This window comes from Symphalangus syndactylus, chromosome 14 (assembly GCF_028878055.3).
Source record: "Symphalangus syndactylus isolate Jambi chromosome 14, NHGRI_mSymSyn1-v2.1_pri, whole genome shotgun sequence".
NCBI classification, from domain to species: domain Eukaryota; kingdom Metazoa; phylum Chordata; class Mammalia; order Primates; family Hylobatidae; genus Symphalangus; species Symphalangus syndactylus.
This window is the reverse complement of record NC_072436.2, coordinates 68,195,273-68,219,410: the sequence shown is the minus strand read 5'-3', so window position 1 is coordinate 68,219,410 and position 24,138 is coordinate 68,195,273. Positions and strand designations below refer to the sequence as shown.

The 24,138-nt window shown below is 37.9% G+C and overlaps 1 protein-coding gene across 7 annotated transcripts in view; it reads right to left on the bottom strand.

Moving 5' to 3' along the window:
• Positions 1-24,138, bottom strand: part of EXOC6B (exocyst complex component 6B) — a 676,922-nt gene that overhangs the window by 52,022 nt on the left and 600,762 nt on the right. Inside the window, exon 21 of one of the 7 annotated variants that reach the window (XM_055243163.2) lies at positions 5,039-6,429. The exons of the other annotated variants lie outside the window; for them this stretch is intronic. Coding sequence (XP_055099138.1) covers positions 6,343-6,429 — 87 coding nt within the window. The 3' untranslated portion in view covers positions 5,039-6,342. Of the gene's footprint in view, positions 1-5,038; positions 6,430-24,138 lie in introns of those variants that run through there. 7 annotated transcript variants of the gene reach the window in all.

Here is a 24,138-nt window from a genome sequence, read left to right as displayed (position 1 = left end):
TATTAACTCAAAATATTTTTTAGAAAAGTTGCCTATGTTCAAATGGATACCACGTGCTACCTAATAAGTTGCCTTAAAATTTACACTGTTAGGGAAGCTTTGGCCGTGTTTGTGGTACTGGATATAATTGCAACAGGGGATTCTTTCTGACAGGTATTCCCATCTCAAAGCATCTTAAAAAGGCAAGATCACTTTACTGTACAATGTTACCTAGCTAGAAAACCAAAGAAGGAACAGACAAAGCAGGAAAAATGAGGTGAGTAAGGAGGGGGAGGAATGGAACAGCACTATTTCCCAAAGTACATTCACAGAGTCTCTGTGGGAAAAAAAAGGGTTCTGCAACTAGTAAGTTTGATTAACTACGGTCAGTGCCATATTAAGGGTTCTGAGAAGTCCTGCTATAAAGAAACTCACTAAAATTTAACTCCGCCTGTCCCAAATTTATTTACTATGGAACTCCTTCACTGTGGGACACTTATTAGCATGCTGTGGAACTACAGTTCTGTTGAACGTACTTTGAGAAATATGAACTAAGTTAGAAAAAATTATTTGATAACAAAGTAGCTTTGGAAAGGGAATAACTAGTAGAAAGACAAGATTGAATTTGGGAGGTCTAACTTCTGAATGATGTCTTTAAGTATTTAAAGGCATATCACTATCTTTTCTTTTATTATACTTTAAGTTTTAGGGTACATGTGCACAACGTGCAGGTTTGTTACATATGTATACATGTGCCATGTTGGTGTGCTGCACCCATTAACTCATTATTTAGCATTAGGTATATCTCCTAATGCTTTCCCTCCCCTCTCCCCTCACCCCACAACAGTCCCCGGTGTGTGATGTTCCCCTTCCTGTGTCCATGTCTTCTCATTGTTCAATTCCCACCTATGAGTGAGAACATGTGGTGTTTGGTTTTTTGTCCTTGTGATAGTTTGCTGAGAATGATGGTTTCCAGCTTCATCCATGTCCCTACAAAGGACATGAACTCATCATTTTTTATGGCTGCATAGTATTCCATGGTGTATATGTGCCACATTTTCTTAATCCAGTCTATCACTGATGGACATTGGGGTTGGTTCCAAGTCTTTGCTATTGTGAATAGTGCCGCAATAAACATATGTGTGCATGTGTCTTTATAGCAGCTTGATTTATAATCCTTTGGGTATATGCTCAGTAATGGGATGGTTGGGTCAAATGGTATTTCTAGTTCTAGATCCCTGAGGAATCGCCACACTGACTTCCACAATGGTTGAACTAGTTTACAGTCCCACCAACAGCATAAAAGTATTTCTATTTCTCTACGTCCTCTCCAGCACCTGCTGTTTCCTGACCTTTTAATGATCGCCATTCTAACTGGTGTGAGATGGTATCTCATTGTGGTTTGGATTTGCATTTCTCTGATGGCCAGTGATGATGAGCATTTTTTCATGTGTTTTTTGGCTGCATAAATGCATCTGACAAAGGGCTAATATCCAGAATCTACAATGAACTCAAACAAATTTACAAGAAAAAAACAACCCCATCAAAAAGTGGGCAAAGGATATGAACCGACACTTCTCAAAAGAAGGCATATCACTATCTTTTTGCAATGCAATTCCTTTTTGTGTCAAATGAAGATAAGAATTTATTTCACCTCTATTCTACAGTCTCTTATACTAACATGAGATGCCAGCAGTGAGGGTCATAAATACATAACAACAGATCCCCTGCATTCTAACACTTTAACTAACGACCTGGTCCATATATTTAAATGAGGTTTTAAAAAATTCTTCTTGTTAGGTACTAAGGAAAAGAGGAAATAGGTTGTGTGAAAAGCTTACAATAGCTTTTAAATAAGATTTACATATAGGATAAAATAAATTTAAGTGTGCAATTGTTAGATATAGACTCTCAGTGCTACTAGAATTCAGAGCAAAGAACTATTAAAGCTAGCTGTAGGAATTAGGATTTGATGTGAGTATTGAAGTATTCAATACTGGGCCCCAGCCTGTCTGGGCTCTGTGGGGAGCCAGGAAAACCTCTCCATCATGGGAAAAGGGGAGTGAGGGACAGCCACCTAGGGGATTCACACTCTCCACAGGAACTTGAGCAAGAATGGGAATGGGAGAATCCCTCTCACCCTCCTTGCAAACCCCCACTGTGCTTCTAGACTGAGGCAGAGAGCCAGCTGGATATTCTGTGGGGGCAACTCTTGAGTCCAGGGGGACCTGTACAAGCCTTAGGTCCTACAGCAGACCAGAACCAGTGCCACAGCCTCAACAGAGGACACAGTTGTGGCACCTGGGAGCACTAAGATTATTCCACACCCTCACTAAATGCGGCTTCACTCCAGCTTCTGGCCTATCAGTCCTGCTTCAGTACGACTTTGGCTGGCAGCCGCAGTTTCCTGCTGTTCCAAGAAGCACCCTATGGCAGGGTGTATGCCCCTACCTACCCCCACCACTAGTAGCCAGGTGGGCAATGCCTGCTAGAGCTTCCAGTCCAGCAGTCCCACTTCTGGGTGAACTCAACTGGAGGCTGCGGCCTTCTGTTGTCCCAGGACGCACTTGGATGGTAGGGCGTGTGCTCCATCCACTGGACACTGGTAGCCAGGTGGGCAATGCCTGCTAGAGTATCCGGCCCAGCAGTCCTGGCTTCCCTTATGCAGAAGATTGAAGCTGGACCGCCTCTTTTTTTTTAGACGGAGTCTCATGCTGATGCCCAGGCGGGGGTGCAGTGGTGCGATCTCAGCTCACTGCAACCTCCGTCCCCCAGGTTTAAGCAATTCTCTGCCTCAGCCTCCTGAGTAGCTGGGATTACAGGCACGTGCCACCATGCCGGCTAATTTTTTGTATTTTTAGTAGAGACGGGTTTCACCATCTTGGCCAGGCTGGTCTTGAACTCCTGACCTCGTGATCCACCCGCCTCGGCCTCCCAAAGTGCAGGGATTACAGGCGTGAGGCACCTCGCCTGGCCTCCTTCTTGACTTTATGTACAAAATTCAACTCAAGATGGATTAAAGAATTAAATGTAAAATATAAAACTATAAAAACCCTGGAAGATAACCTAGACAATACTTCTGGACATAGGCCCCGGCAAAGATTTTATTATGAAAACACCAAAAGCAACTACAACAAAAACAAAAATTAACAAATGGTACCAAATTAAACTAAAGAGCTTCTGCACAGAAAAAGAAACTATCAACAGAGTAAACAGACAACCTAGAATGGGAGAGAATATTTGCAAACTATGCATCTGACAAAGGTCTATTATCCAGAATCTATAAGGAACATAAATTAAGCAAAAAACAAACAAGCTCATTAAAATGTGGGCAAAGGACATGAACAGACACTTTTCAAAAGTAGATACACATGCAGCCAACAAGCATATGGAAACATGTAAAATCATTAGAGAAATGCAAATCAAAATCATGAGACACCATCTCATACCAGTCAGAAAGGTTATTATCAAAAAATAAAAAAAACAAAAAAAAAAAACAGATGTTGGCAAGATTGTAGAGAAAAGGAAATGCTTATACACTGCTGGTGGGAATGTAAATTAGTTCAGCCATTGTGGAAAGCATGTGGCGATTTCTCAAAGAACTTAAAGCAGAAGTATCATTTGAGCCAGCAATCCTACTACTGAGTATATACCCAAAGGAATAGAAATCATCCTATCATAAAGATGCAAGCATGTGTATGCTCAATGCAGCACTATTCACAATAACAAAGACATGGAATCAACCTAAATGCCCATCAACAGTAGACTGGATAAAGAAAATGTGGTACATATACACCATGGAATACTATGTAGCCATAAAAAAGAATGAGATCATGTCCTTTTCAGAAACATGGATGGAGCTGGAAGCCATTAATGCTAAGTGAACTAACACAGGAACAGCAAACCAAATACTGCATGTTTTCACTTATTTAGCTCACTTAGGAGCTAAATATCAAGTACACACGGACACAAAGAAGGGCAGAACAGACACCAGGGCCTACTTGAAGGTGGAGGCTGGGAGGAGGGAAAGGATTGAAAAACTACCTATTGGGACTTTGTTTATTATCTGGGTGACAAATAATCTACACAGCAAACCTCTGTGACATGCGATTTACCTATATAACAACCCTGCACATGTATCCCTGAACCTAAAATAAAAGTTAAAAAAAAAAAGAAATTCAGGCAGAATTGGTAAATCTAGCTTCTAGATGATGCTGTCTAGAAACTGAGTGAAACATAAGAATAGGTGTATGGGACTTCATAGGTGTATGGGACGTTCCCGTTTATAACTTCCTTTATTCTAGACCTCTTTCTCAGCCACAGTCCTTTGAATATGCTGCCTCTTTCATGTGGTGCCACCCTTGTCTGCCCCTTTGCTGCACAGTGAAGGTCCTTGGTGTCTTGGTAGCCTTTCCATACCAATGCAGCCTCTGCCATCACCTTTTCTTCCCACTATTTGTACTGCTTTTTTGGTATTTATAATACACCACTTTGCACTGTGGCTTATCTTTTTATAGGTGTATTTTGCCTCCCCTTCAAGGGCACTATAAACCTTTCAAGGTAAAATAGCCATATAGAAGTGCTTAACAGATGTCAGTTGATGATAGAGCTTAAAGGACAAATGCTATATTAATCATTCTGAATATTTCTGAGAAGAAAGGATTCCTACTCACATTTTACAGAAACAAAAAGTGATGTCTAGAAGAGCTAATTTACTTCCCTTGGATTCTTGAGCTGAACCAAAATGAACTGAGAAGGTTCCTCTCCTTACTAGAGCAGGCAGCCTCTTGGCAAATCAAAGTGCATAATCCCTTCAGTAACACTGGTTGCTTACCAGCATAGTCAGTATTGATTTATGCTTGCAGGCACATGGCAGCTGGAGAATAGGGCAGTAATATTAGGCCACTAATACACAAGAGGAGATTAAATGGTTTGAAATATTCTGAATCCTGGTTTTCTCCAAGCTTAGAAAATGACCTATTGGACACGTTACTCCAAGGGCAAAGAGAAATAGAAAAATCACATCCTGGCACTGGCTTGTCATTACTATCTTTAATTTAGATTTCCAAAATCACCAAATATTTGGTTTTTAGGTACAATGTAATTTTCAATACACTTCCCAGCAAGACAGCTACCAATAAATTCAAGTAATTTTAGTTTCTGCAGCATTTCTTGGAAACTTCATGCCAGCACTGTCCTTGTCTCTGAATTGTTTTGGCATGTTTGGCCCATGATGATTCAATCAACTAGCAATGCAATTCACAGGCAAAGTGGCTGAAATTTTTGTGACTCAGCAGAAGAGTCTTGAAAGATATGGTTATTTTCCTGGCAACTTTTGATTTAATTGTCATCTTGCCAGATTTAGTATAAATAGATTAATAGTGGGACAAGCAAAGAGGGCTATCAAAATTCAGGGGACCATGGGCAGTCTTAGTTTCTCCTGCACTGTCTCAGGTGACTCCACTGCTCTTTGGCAAAGTCTGTACTACCTCTGATAACTATCAACAACAGATTACGAGTCCCATATTTAAACACAGCAGAGTAGTAGTCCTGTTTTTCTCTTCTGGAATGATTTTCTACTTGCTAGACAGAAAGATGACATTGCTATAAAATCTACACATAGTTAATATTTCCTGAGACTTCAAGTTAGAAAGACTTGGGGAAAAAAAAAAGGGATAGTGGTCCATGGAAAATAGAAGAAAGTGGAAGTGCCAGTGCTAGGTAGAGGCTATTAGGTAGCTCATTCATTGATTCATTCACTCATAAATATATATGGAGCACATAGGAAGTAACAGGCGTTATATGAGGCAGTGGGAATAAAAAACATTAAACTCCTGAAGTTCAGTGTAACCCTAAGATGTCAACTTGTCCAAGCTAGCAAGGCATGTGTGCTGTGTGACAGGTATCTGGTCATTGCGATGCCACCTTTAGTTTTGCTCATTGATTTTTATCATTGGCCAGATATACTTTTCTCTTGGAGAATATAATCAAGAGGTTGAAAACAAGTATGCAAATTTCAAATCAAACATGTTTAATAGAAGAGGGCAAATATTTCAAGGAAACAAAGATTCAGCAAACATACATAAGAAAAAAATATGCAAAGAAACCAACATATGGATTATGAACAAAACACAAAGAAAACTGACTATAAATGAAGTAAAGCCTCTGGCTAAAAATCTAAAGGATGCTACACTTTGCTAGATGGCAAAGTGAATTTAAATGTGTTACAGAGTCAACCCTATTCTTACCCTCGTCCCCTGCCTGACCTCTGAATCTCTGTGTAATTGCCAGTTTGTGTCGGACTTCACATGCTATGACTCTTTGATTTCTGCTTTGTATAACATATTTCTACAGAGTTTGACATTATGGCAGCAAAGGCTGTAAACTGAGTGATTCTTGGAGGCTGCTGACTTGAAGTGTGGGTGGTGAAGAAGCAGGAGAGAGCCAAGACTGGAAAGAAAGAAGGAAACAAAAGTTTCTCTCACTTTTGGACTTAGGGAAGCATTGGCTTTTTTTTTTTTTAACAGCTTAGTTAAAATATAATACACATACCATATAATTCCCCCATTTAAAGTATACATCTCAATTGTCTTTAGGATAATTACAGAATTGTGCAACCAGCACCATAGTCACTTTAGAACATTTTCATCACTCCAGAAAGAAACCTTGTACTCGTTTTCAGTCACTCCTCATTCCCATCCCCCAGCTTCCGGCAATTACTACTCTACTTCTGTCTCTATAGATTTGCCTATTCTGAACATTCCCGTAGATGGAATCATATAATATGTGGTCTTTTGTGCTTGCTTCCTTCACTTAATGTACGATTTTCAAGGCTCATTCATGTTGTGGCACACATCATTACTTCATTCCTTTTTATTGCTAAATAATATTTCATTGCATGAATACTCTGTCTTTCCATTAATCAGTTCATGGCCATTTGGATTATTTTCATTTGTTGGCTATTATAAATAATGCTGCTATGAACATCCATGTATAAGTTTTGGTATGGACAAATGTTTTCATCTTGAGTATATACATAGGAATGGAATTGCTGGGTTATATGGTTAACTCCCTGTTTAACTTTTTTGAGGAACTGCCAGACTGTTTTCTAAAGTGGCTGTACAATTTTGCATTTCCCCAGCAATGTATGAAAGTGTCAATTTCTCCACATCCCCACCAATGCTTGTTGTTACTTGTCTTTTTTATTCTAGCTATCCCAGTGGGTGTGTAATGGTATCTCTTGTGGTTTTTATTTTAATTTCCCTACTGACTAATGATGCTAAGCATTTTGTTCATGTAATTGTTGGCCATTTGTATATTTTCTTTGGAGAAATGTCTACTTAAATCTTTTGCATTTTAAAATTATGCCATCTTTTTATTATTGAGTTGTGAAATTATTTATGTATTCTAGATATAAGTTCCTTATCAGATATATGATTTGCCAATATTTTCTCCCATTCTGTGGTTTGTCTTTCCACTTTCTTGATGGTATTGTTAGTAGCTCAAATGTTTTTAGTTTTTTTGTTTGCTTGTTTTTTAGACAGAGTCTCACTCTGTTGCCCCAGCTGGAGCACAGTGGAGTGATCACAGCTCACTGCAGCCTCGACCTCTCAGGCTCAGGGGATCCTCCCACCTCGGCCTCCTGGGCAGCTGGGACTACAGGTGTGCACCACTGCACCCGGCTAATTTTTTGTAGAGTCGGGGTTTCACCATGTTGCCCAGGCTAGTCTCAAACTCCTGGGCTCAAGCAATCTTCCCACCTTGGCCTCTCAAAGTGCTGGGATTATGAGCGTGAGCCACTGTGCCTAGTGTGTTTTGAATTTTGATTAAGTCAAAGCTACTTTTCCTTTTTTCGAGTGTGTGTTTATATGGTGTTGCCTAACTCAAGGTTAGAAGATTTACTTCAATGTTTCTTTCCCAGGATTATAGTTTTAGCTTTACATTTAGGTCTTTGATACACTTTGAGTTAATTTTTGTGTGGTATAATTAGAGGATCCAACTTCATTCCTTTACCTGTGGATATCCAGTTGTCACAGTATCATTTGTGGAAAAGACTATTCTTTCCCTCACTAAATTGTCTTTGCATACTTGTCAAAAGTTAATTGGCCATAAATGCAAGAGGTTTTTCCTCAACTTCAACTCTATTCCATTAAGCTACATGTCTATCCTTAGTGCCAGTATAATACAATCTTGATTATTGTAGCTTTGTACTAAATTTTGAAATCAAGAAGTATGAATCTTCCAACTTTGTTCTTTCTCAAGATTGTTTTGACTGCTCTTTGTTTCCATATTAAGTTTAAGATCAGCTTATCAATTTCTGCAAATAAGTTAATGGGGATTTCAATAGGAATTGTGTTGAATCTATAAATCAATTTTGAGCATTTTAACAATATTTAGTCTTCCAATCCATGAGTATGAGATATATTTCCATATATTTTGGTGCTCTTCAATTTCTTTCAACAATGTTTTACAGTTTTTAAAGTAAACCTTGTACTTCATTTGTTAAATTTATTACTATGTATTAATATTTTATTTTTATTTTATAAGTGAAGTTTTCATTTCATTTTTAATTTGTTCATTGCTACTGTACAGAAATATAATTAATTTATGTAATTTCTGTATAATATACCAAGTTACAAGTACATGATTGTATCCTGCAAACTTGCTGGATTCATTTGTCAGTTCTAATAGATTTTTAGTATACTTAGTATTTTCTAAGTATAACATCATGTCATCTACAAATAAAGATAGTGTTACTTCTACCTTTCCAATCTGAATGCCTTCTATTTCCTTTTCTTGCCTAATTGCCCTACCTAGTACCTCCAGTACAGTGTTGAATAGAAATGGTAAAAGTAGATATCCCTGTCTTGTTCCAGGTCATAGGGGAAGGCCTTTGCTTTTTAAGCAGTTTTTGAAAGGTTTAATGCTTTCTTCAAGAGGAAAAAACAAATAACAATACAATACATCCAAAGAGAAAAATGCACTTGAACTCCTATTCTCCAGAGTATCAAAGCCCGAAACAGAAAACCATTCTAATTTAATACTTAAGGAAAAAAAAAAAATAAAGCAACACTAAAATGTATAGTGCTTTAACTGACTGCTGAGGAAACAAGGGAGTATGCATAGGAATGACCTATATATATTCCAAATGACTTTTACTCTGAAGTTCTCTTGAGCCCAGATGTTAGCAAAAAATTAAAAGGATGAGGTTGTCCATGGGGGTTCATTTGAGATGAACAATGATAGTGACTGGTCAGATCCCTGGCCTACAATCATCTGCTGGATAAGATAAGGCACTTACCAGACTACTTAATAGGAGTGCTATATGCTACTATAAAGAAAAAAACAAAAGAAACACATTTAAACCATGTAGCATAAGTTAAAAAGAGAAATAATGACTACTAGTTTCTATTCTAGCATATAAGAGGCTTAGAATTTGTCACTACAGTTCTTACAACAAAGAAAAAGTGAATAAAAATCAGGAGGTTGTATTAGATACATCAGAGATTAGAGTCACAGGGCAAATCACTGCCTCAAAAATTGGACAAACAGGCCGGTGGATATAGAGAATACATTTTACTGGAGCAGAAACAAAGGAGCAGAAATAACCACTGGAGCCAGTACTAGGGCAGAAAAACTGAAGCTATAATTTGCAATCAGCTAGAGGCTTATTGTGGACAAGATTGAAAGATAAAAACTGAATATAAAACAACTGTGATTAATATGCTAAGGGTTCTAGTGGAAAAATGGACAACATGCAAGACCACATGGGTAATGTAAGAAGAGAAATGGAAACTCAAAGAAAGAATTTAAAGGAAATGCTGGAAATAAAAAACACACTGTAACAGAAATGTAGAATGCCTTTGATGGGGTCCTCAGTGGACTGTATATGGCTAAGGAAAGAATCTGAGCTTGAAGAAATGTCAATGGAAACTTCCAAAACTGAAATGCAAAGAGAAAAAGTATGAAAAAGGCAGAAAAGATTTCTAAGAATCATGGGACAATTGCAAAAGGTGCAATATATTTCTAATGAGAATATCAAAATGAGAAGAAAGAAACAGAAGAAGTACTTGAAGTAACTGAGAATTTTCCTAGAGATGTCAAACCACAGATCCAGGAATCTTGGAGAACATGAAGCAAGATAAACACCAAGAAATCCTACACTTAGAGATAATCATATTCAAACTACAGAAAATCAAAGGCAAAGAAAAAATCTTAAAAGAAGTTGGGGAGGAGGAGTGTCAGGGGAGAATCTTACCTATATAGAAGCAAGAATAAGAATGACATCTGACTTTTCTCAGAAACCATGGAAGCAAGAAGATAGAAATATTTAAAATGTTGAAAGAAAAAAATCCACCAATAAAGAATTCTAGACCTAGAGAGATTATCCTTCAAAAGTGAAAGTGAAATAAAGACTTCCTCAAACAAACAAATATTGAGGAAATTTGTGCTGGCAGACCTGCTTGCAAGAAATTTTAAAAGAAGTTCTTCAGAAAAGAAAGAAAATAATATTGGTCAGAAAGTGGATCTAAAGAAAGAGCCTGGCCAGGTGTGGTGGCTCACACCTGTAATCCCAGAACTTTGGGAGGCCGAGGCGGGAGGATTGCTTGAGCCCAGGAGTGACCAGCCTGGGCAACATACCAAGACCTCGTCTCTACAGAAAAATGAAATAAAGATTACCCAGGCATAGTGGCATACAGCTGTAGTCCCAGCTACAGGAAGACCACTTGAGCCCAGGAGGTCGAGGCTGCAGTCAGCTATCATTGTGCCACTGCGCTCCAGCCTGGGTTTCAAAACAAGACTCTGTCAAAGAAAAAAAAAAAAGCCCTAAATAAGGCATAAAGATCATAGAAAATCTTAATTTTCTTATTCTTAATTGGTCTGACAATACTTTATTTAGAACAAAAATAACAACAATGTATTCAGCAACTATAGTTATGAATAAGTGAAATAAATGACAGTAATATTATAAGGGACGAGAGGGAAGAATTGGAAAAACTCTGTTATAATGTATTTGCACTTACACATGATGCAGCGTAGTGTTATTTGAAAGTAAACCTGGATTATCTGTAAATGTATATTGCAAATTCTAGGGAAACCATATGATATGCTAAGAGAAAAGAAAAAAGAATTATTGAAATGTTCAGTTAAAATCACAGAGGGCAGGAAAAGAATGAAAGACAGAAAAAGGAACCAAGAACAAGGCAACCAAGAGAAAACAGTAACAGATATGGTAGATATTAATCCAACAATATCAATAGTCGCTTCAAACATAAAATGGTCTAAATGCCAGTTAAAAGACAGAGATTTTCAGAGTGAATAAAATAATAAGACCCAATTATATGTTATATATAAGAAACTATTTATTTATTTATAGACAAGGTCTCACTCTGTCACCCAGGCTGGAGTACAGTAGTGCAATCATAGCTCACTGAAGCCTTGAACTCCTGGGCTCAAGTGATCTTCCCACCTCAGCTTCCTGAGTAACTAGGACTATAGGTATGTGCTACCATGCCTTGCTAATATTTAAATTTTTTTTTGTAGAGATGGGGTCTCACTGTGTTGCCCAGGCTGGTCTTAAACTCTTGGGCTTCAGAGATCCTCCTTTTCCTAGTGTTGGGATTACAGGCATGAGCCACTGTGCCTGGCCAAGAAATCCACTGAAAATACAAATACACAGGTTGTATCAGTCTGTTTGTTCTCGTGCTGCTATAAGGACATACCCGAGACTGGGTAATTTATAAAGAAAAGAGGTTTAACTGACTCAGAGTTCAGCATGACTGGGGAGGCCTCAGGAAACTTACAATCAGTGTGGCAATTCATCAAGGATCTAGAACTAGAAATACCATTTGACCCAGAGATGTCATTACTGGGTATATACCCAAAGGATTATAAATCATGCTACTATAAAGACACATGAACACGTATGTTTATTGTGGCACTATTCACAATAGCAAAGACTTGGAACCAACCCAAATATCCATCAATGATAGACTGGATTAAGAAAATGTGGCACATATACACCATGGAATACTATGCAGCCATAAAAAGGATGAGTTCATGTCTATTGCAGGGATATGGATGAAGGTGGAAACCATCATTCTGAGCAAACTATCACAAGGACAGAAAACCAAACACTGCATGTTCTCACTCATAGGTGGGAATTGAACAATGAGAACAACTGGACACAGGGCGGGGAACATCACACCCTGGGGCCTGCTGTGGGGTGAGGGGCACAGGGAGAGATAGCATTAGGAAAAACACCTAATATAAATGACAAATTAATGGGTGCAGCACACCAACATGGCACATGTATATCTATGTAACAAACCTGCACACTGTGCACATGTACCCTAGAACTTAAAGTATAATTTTAAAAAATAAATAAAAACAAGAACAAAAAAGAAAAAAAGAAAGAAAATTATCGGGGATAAAGAGGAGCATTACATAATGATAAAGAGGTTAATTCTCCAAAAGGATGCAACAGTTTTTAGCATGTATGCACCTAAGAACAGAATGTAAAAAGTACATTTGGCAACAACTGATAGAATTGCAAGGAGAAATATATTAGCTCACTATTATAGTTAGAGGCTTCAACACACCATTATCAGTAATTGTTAGATCCAGCAGGCAGAAAATCAGTAAGAAAACAGCTGAACTGAATAGCACCATCAATCAAGTGGACCAAATTGGCATTCATAGAAAACTTCAACAAAAGCAGAATATACATCCTTCTCAAAGTCATACAGAATATTCACTAAGACTGACCACGTTCTGGGCCATAAGATATACCTTAACAGATTTAAACAAGTAGAAATGATACAAAGTGTGCTCTAATAATGCCATAATGGAGCTAAATGAGAAATGTAAAAAAGAAAGATGGCTGAGAAATGCCAAAATACCTGGAGATTAAACAATACATTCCTGGATAAAGCATGAATCAAAATAGTCATGTCAAGCGGAATTAAATAATATGTTTAACTAAACAAAAATGAAAATACAACTCATTAAAATTTGTGGATGCAGCAAACGTCATTTTCAAAAGGAAATTTATAACATTGAATCTATATATTACCAAAGAAGGAAGATCTAAAATCAATAATCTAAGCTACCACAAAAGAAAACTAGAAGAAAGAAGAGCATATTAAATCCAAAGTAATCAGAAGAAAAAAAGCAACAAAAATTAGGGCAGAAACCAATAAAATTGAAACATAAAACTGATGAAAATTGACAAAAACCTGGTTCTTTAAAAATTTCAATAAAAATGATAAACTTGTAGCCAGGCTATCTAAGAAGAAAAGATTGAAGACACAAATTACCAATATCAGAAATGAAAAAGGGGCTATCATGACTGATACACCATTAACATTAAACTAAGAATAAAGGAATATTACAGGAACTAGTAGCAACTATAGTGAGGGTACAGGATACAAGATGAGTATATAAAGGTCAATAGCTATCTTATATACCAGAAATGAAGAACTGGAATTTGAAATTAAAAAATAATATCATTTACATTTGTCACTCTAAAAAATGAAATACTTAGGTATAAATTAACAAAACATGTACAGATTTATATGAGGAAAACTACAAAAATATGATGAAAGAAATCAAAGATCTAAGTAAATGAAGAGTTATTCCATGTTCATGGATAGGAAGACTCAACATTGTCAAGATATTAGCTCTTTCCAACTTGATCTATAGTTTCAATACAATTCCAATCAAAATCCCAGCAAGTTATTTTGTGAATATCAACAAACTGATTATCTAAAGTTTATACAGAAAGGCAAAAGACCCATTATAGCCAACATATTACTGAAAGAGAAGAATGTCAGAAGATTGACACTACCTGTTTCTAAAACTTACCATAAATCTTCAGCAATCAAAATGGTGGGTATTGGGAAAAGAACAGACAAAGAGATCAATGGGACAGAAGAAAAAGCCTACAAATAAATCCACGCAAATATAGTAAACTGAACTGTATATAGACAAACAAGGAAAGGCAATTTAATAAGAGTCTTTTCAGCAAAAGTTCCTGGAACAACTGGACATCCACATGAACGGACAGACAAACTGATACATCCATACAATGGGATATTATTCAATGTTAAAAAGAAATGAGCTATCTAGCCAAAAAAGACATGGAGCAACCTTGAAAGCATATTGGTAAGTGAAAAATGCCAATCTGAAAAGGCTATATGTTGTATGATTCCAAACATACGACATTCCTGAAAGGACAAAACTATGAAGACAGTAGTTGCCAGGTGTTCGGGGAAAGTGAGGGAGAGAAGAAGTGGAGCGCAGGGCAGTGAAACTATTCTGTATGATACATGATGGTGGATACATGTAATATATTTGCCAAAACCCATAGAATGTACAATACAAAGAACAGACCATTATGTAAATTATGGAACTTAAAGATAATATATTAATATTCACTCATCAATTTTAAAAAGTCACCTTTTAAAAAAACATCTGAACTACTGCAAAAAATCTCCAGATTGGTCTCTTACACTGATTCTTTCTGTAGTTAGAATGATTTAAAAAACAAAACAAAACAAAAATCATTAGATCAGTGCCTTGCTTAAATTCCATTGATGGCTAATTGTGTTTTGGATAAAATGCTGGATTCTTTTAGTTCCTCAAATGTACCAGTCTTTGCCACTCTTTTAAGCAAATTAATTTACTTATTTTACTTTTTTACATAGGGACAGGTCTCGCTATGTTGTCTAGGCTTGTCTTGAACTCTTAATCTCAAGCAATCCTCCCACCCCAGTCTCCCAAAGTGTTGAGATTACAGGCGTGAGCCACCATGTCCAGCCTTGTGTCACTCATCTTCAAATTTCAGTTTGGATGTCACTTCCTAACAAAAGCTGTCCCCAACTCTTACAGATAAAATCTAGGTCCCTATAAATTATGCTTCCCTAACACTTTATATTTCCCCTTTCATAGAATCCAACTTACTGTCATATTAGACTGCCTGTTTTATTCCCTAGCATGGTAACTCCATGAGGGGAGGACCTATAGTTTTCATTGTTATATGTGTAGTACCTGGTACACAGTAGGTGCTCAGAATTAGAGTGTTCAGAATTAGATGACTGACTTACTGATGTAAGTCCGGAATGCCAGTACTCTCTGGAATAGGTTAACTAATTGATTTTTTGTTTTTTTTTTTTGAGACTGAGTCTTGTGCTGTCGCCCAGGCTGGAGTGCAGTGGCGCGATCTCGGCTCACTGCAAGCTCCGCCTCCCGGGTTCACACCATTCTCCTGCCTCTGCCTCCTGAGTAGCTGGGACTACAGGCGCCCACCACCACGCAGGGTCTCGCTATGTGTCTCAGGCTGTTCTTGAACTCCTGGACTCAAGTAATCCTCCTGCCTCAGCCTCCCAAAGCACTGGGTTTACAGGCATGAGCCACTGCACCCAGCCTGGAGTATGTTAATTTAGGAAGCAGTTGTTATCCTATCTACGAAGACAGAGCTAAACTGATCTGGAATACTGGGTAAGAGGTTGGAGAATATTTCTCTGAGATCATTTTCCATTTTAAATCTATAAAGGCAGGGAGGTGAAAGAGATGGCCTTCTAAGAACTTGTTTTTTGAGGTTTCTGAGTTTCCACAATATAGTTTCCCATGGTGTGATCCATATTTAGGAACTTTACAGTTCTTTGCCTATAGAGGAAAATGGTCCACATTGTACCAAACACACTTTTCTAGAAGAGGGTAACAAAATCTGCTACCTAGAAATGCAGAAGATAGGACTTTGTGCTATAAGGCAAATATCTTCTGTCATTAAGAATATGAAAATAATTTTTCTGATAAATGTTTTTAATTTATTTAGTGAACAGAGATGCTGTTCTGTGGATTATTTGGTCAATCTTATTCCCATTGCAGAAATGAAGAAGTGGAAAGGCAAGACATGGGCAGACCCTGGGAGTTGTACTGCTGATACCACCATGTATCCAAGATACAGAATTATAACTCCTACTATGAGGATCTGAAAATTGTTGAAGGTACAGCACCAGGATACCTAAAGTAGTAGGGGAAAGAATTCAGCAGAGGCTACTGCCCAAGAGAAAAAGGACACTGGGGTTGCTGTCATTATCACACAGATGCAGTTGTTTGCTTAGTGCTTTTTAAAAAGTTTCTAATCTCCCTGTAGCTCTTCCAAAGTTTCTCAAGGATAATATACTCTGATGAACTGACGGTGTGTCCCTGGCCTTTCCAGGTCCGCCCAGATGTCAAAAGTCCTCCCTTTTAGATTTGCCATGAAATTAAGATACTTTTTGGCTGGCTGAAGTTTATAACTGCAACTACTCACGTAAACTCCCAGCTCCTTTTCTACAGCTGCCTTGGAAAGCAAAAATGGGAAATTTGCAAATTTTTTAGAATATGCTGATTGGTCCACAGATGACATTCTTTCTGGGAGGCAAGGAAGTGAGGGCAGTGGGTAGTTTTTTCAAAGTGAATACTTTTGGTCCTTTAATGACTTGTTTTGATTCATCTTATGGGGAAGTTTGGAAGGCATATTAAGATGTTCTGAATTTGAACTTGGATCTCTTTCTTAAGAATCTTGGGGAGTCATCTGTTTTTTTATGGTGTAGGTAGAAGATGCCCGGAAGATGGGAGATAGACTAGCTGTCCCTGAGGAGGCTTTCACCAAAGATTCTATAATAACATACAACCAAATCTCAGAGAGTGATTCTGTCAAGGTTATGCTCTGGGATATTGGTTTGTTCTCTAACCTCTTAGAAACAATTTCCACATTACCTGACTTCCTCTGCCAGAATCTGAACTACTTAGACAACACAAAAATGATGATGACAAGAATAATAACTTTAAAAAGTGTTATCATTTTTTCATTATTAAAATTCCATGTCCCATGACAGGTATAAGTACCTACACTATCCTTATTCCTTTAATCTTCATTTTGTGTTCATATTTCTCAACTAGATTGAAGCTCTTTGAAGAAGGGATCTAGGTGTGATAAATAACCATTTTATCATAAATAGCACTTAGTAGAGACACTTCAAATATAATGGTTTTATCTGGATTCGTAAAACTGTAAACTCTTCACAGGGAGAGACACTTTAGCTTAAATTTATCCCAATTTTCACTATTTTACCATGAGCCATAAACAGCATAGGTTCACTGAAAAAGTGGTGTCTGAAATTGATTCAGCTTTCTGAATATCCACAAAGTTTTCCACCAAGACATCAAACTCTGACCATTTATTTGGGAACACCAAAAGTTCATTTTCACCTATAATTACACCTTGCATGGATCTTGCCTGTCTTGTTCATTGCTTAATCTCTTGTGTCTAGCAGAGTAAATGCTCGGTAAGTATTTGTAGAATAAATGAAAAAGAGTTTTACATTAACATCTAGCTAAATTATTATTCATACTGCCTACTACCAAAAAAAGACATACAGCGGCCTGCAACATTAAAATATATACAATATAAGACAAAATAGAAAAAGAATAAATTAGAAAAACAGGAAAGAACAACAGATGAACCAGAAATCTGGGTGAATTGATCACTGTCAAAGAACATTAAATATAGTGTTACTGGCTTCCTGGTTGTCAAACAAAAAGAGAAAATATATCAAATTTCTAGTTTCAACAGAATTCATCTGAAGAGGCAAACAAGGCTGGGTGTGGTAGCTCAAGCCTATAATCTCAGGCTTTTGGGAGGCCAAGGTGGGAGGAGTGATTGAGCAGAGAAGTTTTGAGACCAGCCTGGGCAACATAGTGAGAGCCTGTCTCTCCAAAACAAATTTTAAAATTAGCCAGGCATGGTGTCACATGCCTGCAGTCCCAGCTACTCAGGAGGCTGAGGTGGGAGGATTACTTGAGCCCAGGAGTTGGAGGCTGTAGTGAGCTAGGATCATACCACTTATACTCCAGCCTGGGCAACAGAATGAGACCTTGTCCCTTTTTTTTTTTTGAGAGGGAGTCTCACTCAGTCGCCCAGGCTGGAGTGCAGTGGTGCAATCTCGGCTCACTGTAAGCCTTCCGGGTTCACGCCATTCTCCTGCCTCATCCTCCCGAGTAGCTGGGACTACAGGCACCCACCACTATGCCCGGCTAATGTTTTGTATTTTTAGTAGAGATGGGGTTTCACCGTGTTAGCCAGGATGAGACCTTGTCTCTTTTTTAAAAAGAAAAGAAAAGAAAAAAAAGGAGGTAAACAGTTTCCTGGCACTGAATTCTAGGAAAGAAATTTTTTTGCATGAATTCTTATATGTGAGATGGTAGACAAAAAAGTATACAGGATTTTTGTTTTCAACTTTGTAAAAAAAATTGTAAAATGTCTTCCAAGTGGGTATTTCTAACATCAGTATCTACAAAAGTCAAATGGGTGGTTTATTTTCACTATCACTACCCAATAATTTATTTGCTTCTTATAATCATTCCTGTTTTATGACAAGAAAGCTATGTCAATGGTACAGGAAAAAAATTCTCTTCTTCTTTGGAATGGTTGGTAGACATTTACCTAATTAATAGCTGGTAGAACGGCATGAAATTGCTGTTTTTATTGAATATTGGTAGCTTCATACATATTGGTAGTTCAACTTAATATAATAGCTTTATCAAGTTGTTTAGGTTAAACATAAGGGGTAACTCAATCCTGATTTACTCATTAGAATGTAAGCTTCCTGAATGTAGTGACTTGGCTTATCTCATTTACTGTAGAAACCTTATTGTCCGGCAGATGGTAATACACTTTATAGCGATTGAATAAATGAATGCTTTACCTTTGAGTTATTTCAAGAAAATCTTTCAGGCAGAATGTAACACAAAGCTTAAATGACATAGTAGAGGAATCTATGATCAAGTTTCAATCATTTTTATAATTTGGGGGATGAAAACAGTCTCCAAATTCTTGTATAAGCATGGTACCGATCAAAGTCATAATGTATTGCTTGGTTGGAGCCTCTATTGTATCAGACCAAATTAATCAGTACCTTTCTGATCCTGACAGTACTGTCTAGACAGGAACATATTTTTTAAATTATAATTTAATTTTATTTTTTGAGACAGGGTCTTGCTCTGTCACTCAGGCTGGAGTGCATTGGCATGATCTTGGCTCATTGCAACTTCTGCCTCATGGGCTCAAGCGATCCTCTTAGGTCATCCTCCTGAGTAGCTGGGACTACAGGTGTATGCCACCAGGCCTGGCTAATTTTTGTATTTTTTTGTAGAGACAGGGTTTTGCCATGTTGCCCAGGCTGGTCTTAAAATCCTGAAATCAGGCGATCTTCCCACCTCAGCCCCCTAAATTGCTGTGATTACAGGTGTGTGTCACCGCACCTAGCCAGACATGAGCATATTTGGCAAGAAAAGTCAGATTTCTCTAAGCAATAAATTTACTTGATTTGAAATCTATTATGATTTTTTGGAAAATTTACAGTTCCTCTTACTCATCACTTGTAAGAAAAACCTCAATTTCAATTTGTTTCCTGAAGATAAAAGCAGCACAAGTCTTCATTATTTCACTTGCTTACTTTGGTTTTTGTGTGTTTGTTTATTTTTATTTTTGAGATGAGGTTTTGCTGTTGCCCAGGCTGAAGTGGAGTGGTGCGATGAAAGCTCACTGCAGCCTCCGCCTCCTGACCCTCTTACCTCAGCCACCGGAGTAGCTGGGTTAGTTGAGTAGTTGGCTAATTTTTTTGTATTTTTTATGGAGACGGGGTCTCACTATGTTGCCCAGGCTGGTCTTGAACTCGGGAGCTCACGTAATCTGCCCACCTTGGCCTTTACTTGCTTACTTTGTATTTAATATTGGCAATGTCTCCATAGTTGCCTTTTTTTTCTTTTTGCTGTCTACTTTATTTCTTAGCATGCTTGTTCCTGATCTTGTTCTTTGAGGAACTTTTCCTACTTGGATTCCAAGCTTTTCATTATAAACGAATCTCTTAGGTTTTCCAGGCACTGTGTGTTCAAAATGTATACGGGAATTTATATTTAGGTAACACAATTTGTTTTCCACCACACTGTAATGATCTAAAAGAATATTTAACTTAAATGCCTTATCTGGAAGGAGTGGATATGACAATGACACACATGCTGTCATATGCATGTCAACTGGGTTAGGTCTTCAGGGATAGGAATAGATATGAACCACATCCATTCCCACTGTTATTCATGTGAAACTAAAGGTATTCATTTGCAAGATGGTTAGAACCACTAAGAGGTTAGTTAGTGGGATACATGTGAGAGTTTGAAGAAAGCATTTTAATTTTTATTTTTTAAGTAGGACAAATAACATGGATAAAGTTTCAAGATATAATTTCAATAGCTCTTGAGACAACTAAGTCCCAGGCAAATATACATTTCCCCATATTGTAATTTTTCCTACAGAGAATGTATTGATTATAGCATGCAGTGACAATGATTTAGTATTTCCTTGGTTCTGCCCTTTTGTAATTTTATCCATTATGTATAATCATGAATAGCAAAACTATAACTGAAATAAAATTTAAGACTTTTCATTTAATGTTTAGCATGTGTAAAACCTCACATCTGATCAACATCAACATTAGATAACTACTTTAGTTTACACAATTTTATTACCAACAAATCTATCAGCACTCTTGCATCCAAACCCATATTTTTACCCATTCTCTTACAATGAATGAACAATCCTTGTCCCATCACTTGTGCACTTAATTCCACTCCTTTGTGTATACTCAAGGGCGTTATTCCTGCAATTATCCCCTTTCTCACTAAAATCATCAACTTTTCCCTCTTTACTGGATCATTCCTATCACCACATAAATGTTGCATTATCTTTCAATTATTCTACTACTGAGTAGTATTAGGGCATGGGAAATGGAAGATGGGCATTGGAGCCATAGAAGGGGTTACAGCAACTTTTGGAAATTATACAATTTTACTTAATTGCATTTATATAAACGGGGTAAAATTTCTGCCACTATTGCCTATGTAAACATTCTTCGTGTGTGTGTGTGTGTGTGTGTGTGTGTTTGGGGGCTGATGAAATATACATCCCTACTGTCTACTATTATCATAGGAGTAAAATACTGTTCCACGAAGTTTTTCTCTATTCTGAGAACAACGTTGCAAGGCAATATAATAGAAAGTCACGCCACTGCACTCCAGCCTGGGTGATAGAGCGAGACTCTGTCTCAAAAAACAAACAAACAAACAAACAAACAAAAAATAGAGTAAAAGCTTCAGTTTTGTCATCTGGAAAATTTGGGTTCACATCTTGGTTCTACTATAAACTTTGTGATACTGAGTGAGTCACTTCATAGCTTTGAGCCTCAGTTTCTCAACTATACAATGGTAATGATAATACCTGCTTTACAAGTTGTGAGGAATGAATGAATAATACACATAATACACATTAAGCACATTGACATAAAAATCACAGATCAGGGAGGGAGGGGAGCATGGGTTGAAAAACAACCTGTTGTGTACTATGCTCACTACCTGGGTGATGGGATCATTTGTGCCCCAACCCTCAGCATCATGCAATATACCCATGTAACAAACCTACACATGCAACCCTTAATCTATAATAAAAGTTGAAAAACAAATCACAGATCACAATACTGGAAAAGAGCTTTAGAAGCAATATGGTTCACTTACATTTGGAAACTGCAGTAGATAATGGTGAACCTCAAAAAAAAAAATCCAATCTATAAGGAACTTGAATTTATAAGCAAAAAACAACCCCATTAAAAAGTGGGCAAAGGACATGAACACTTTTCAAAAGACATACATGTGGCCAAAAAGCATATGAAAAAATGCTCAACATCACTAATCATTTGAGGGATGCAAATCAAAACCATGAGATACCAGCTCACACCAGTCAGAATGGCTATTACTAGAAAGTCAAAAAACAACAGATGCTGGTGAGGTTGCAGAGAAAAGGAAATGCTTATACACTGCTGGTGGGAATGTAAATTAGTTCAGCCATTGAGGAAAGCAGTTTGGTGATGTCTGAAAGAACTTAAAACAGAATTACCATTTGACCCAGCAATCCCATTATCAGGTATACACCCAAAGGAATGAAAATCATTCTACCCTAAAGACACACACATGAAAATGTTTTTCAGAGCACTATTAACAATAGCAAAGTCATGAAATCAACCTAAATGCCCATCAATGGTAGGCTGGATAGGAAAATGTGGTACATATATGACATGGAATACTATGCAGCCATAAAAAAGAATGAGATCATGTCCTTTGCAGCAACCTGGATGGAGCTGGAAGCCATTATCCTAAGTGAGCTAACACAAGAACAGAAAACCAAACACCGCATGTTCTCATTTTTATAAGTGGGAGCTAAACATAGAGTACATATGGACACAAAGAAGGGAACAAGAGACACTGGGGCCTACTCCAGGGTGCAGGGTAGGAGAAGGATGAGGACTGAAGAACTGCCTATCAGGTACTATGCTCACTACTTGGGTGACAAAATAATCTGCACACTGAACCCCTATGACATGCAATTTACCTACACAACAAACCTGCACACATAACCCTTGAACCTAAAATAAAAGTTAGAAGAAAAAAAGATATGTTCGGCTGGGCACAGTGGCTCACACCTGTAATCCCAGCACTTTGGGAGGCTGAGGCGGGTGGATTATGAGGTCAGGAGATCAAGACCATCCTGGCTAACACGATGAAACCCCATCTCTACTAAAAATATAAAAAATTAGCTGGGCGTTGTGGTGGACACCTGTAGTCCCAGCTACTCAGGAGGCTGAGGCAGGAGAATGGTGTGAAACCAGGAGGCGGAGGTTGCAGTGAGCCGAGATCACACCACTGCACTCCAGACTGGGCAACAGAGCAAGACTCTGTCTCAAAAAAAAAAAAAAAAAAAAAGATATGTTCAAGTCTTAATCTCCAGTACTTAGGAATGTGACCTTATTTGGAATAAGGGTCTTTGAAATCATCCTGGATTAACTGGGTAGACCCCTGAACCCAGTGATGGATATCCTTAAAAGCAGCAGAAGTGTAGAAGACATGAGGAGAAGACAGAGGTAGAGACTGGAGTTATGTAAGTCACAAGCCAAGGAATTCTAAAAACCATTAGAAGCTGGAAGAGACAAGGAAACAGTCTCCCTTAGAGCCTTCAGAAGGACCATGGCTCTGCCAATGCCTTGATTTCAGATTTCTGGCCTCCAGACCTGTGAGGGAATAAATTTCTTTTGTTTTAAGCCACCAAGTTTATAGTAATTTTGTTACAATAGCCATAGGAAACTAAGACAGATTTTGGTAACCACAACATAAGTGCTGTTGTACTAAATACCTAAACATGTAGAAGTGGCTATGGAATTGGGGATGTGCAGAGGCTGGTAAACTTTTGAGGCAAATGATAGAAAAAGCCTAGATTGAAGATATTGTTGGTAGGAATATATACAAACATTGAACGCAATTTAGGGCCAGGCATGGTGGCTCACACCTAGAATCCTAGCACTTTGGCAGAAAACTCGGCTGAATTATGTACAGTTGAGTAGAAAGTAGAGCTTGTAAGCAATGAATTTGTATATTAAGCTGAGATTTCCAAGCAAAATGTTGAGGATGCAGCCTGATTTTGCCTATTTATGGTAAAATGTGATAGAAAAGAGATAAATTGAAAAAGAAAATCTTAGGCAGAAAGAAACCAACACTTGATGATTTGGAGGGTTCTTGGCATATACAGACTGCAAAGGATGCCAAAATTAGGAAACTTACACTTAAGGAAAGTATGCTGTGGATATCAAGCCAAGGGTGTGGCTGGACAACCTTTTGCTGAAGAGACTCAGCATGTGACTCATTGATCCACTCAACCATCTCAGCAGAAGCCAGAAACAGTTGGGGTTATCCGGTAAAGATCTATGCAGGACCCTTCTATCTAGTGGCATGGATCCCTGTGACATACACAGGACACTTACAAGGTTTTAAAGAATGCTGTATCAGCAGGAATACTGCCAGCTTAGAATAAAGGGAATGGAGACAAGACAAAGTGAAGGATTGCTGTTGGGCTTAACAAAATTCTACAAACAGAAAAATGGGCTGATAAAGCTACTTAGCTGCAAATATATACTACCCTTTAAGAAAAGGAAAGGATGACTTCTAGGTCAGAGCCATGGGTGCAGAAGTAGACACTGATGAAGTCACCACAGGCCTGGAAGGCAGCGCCAA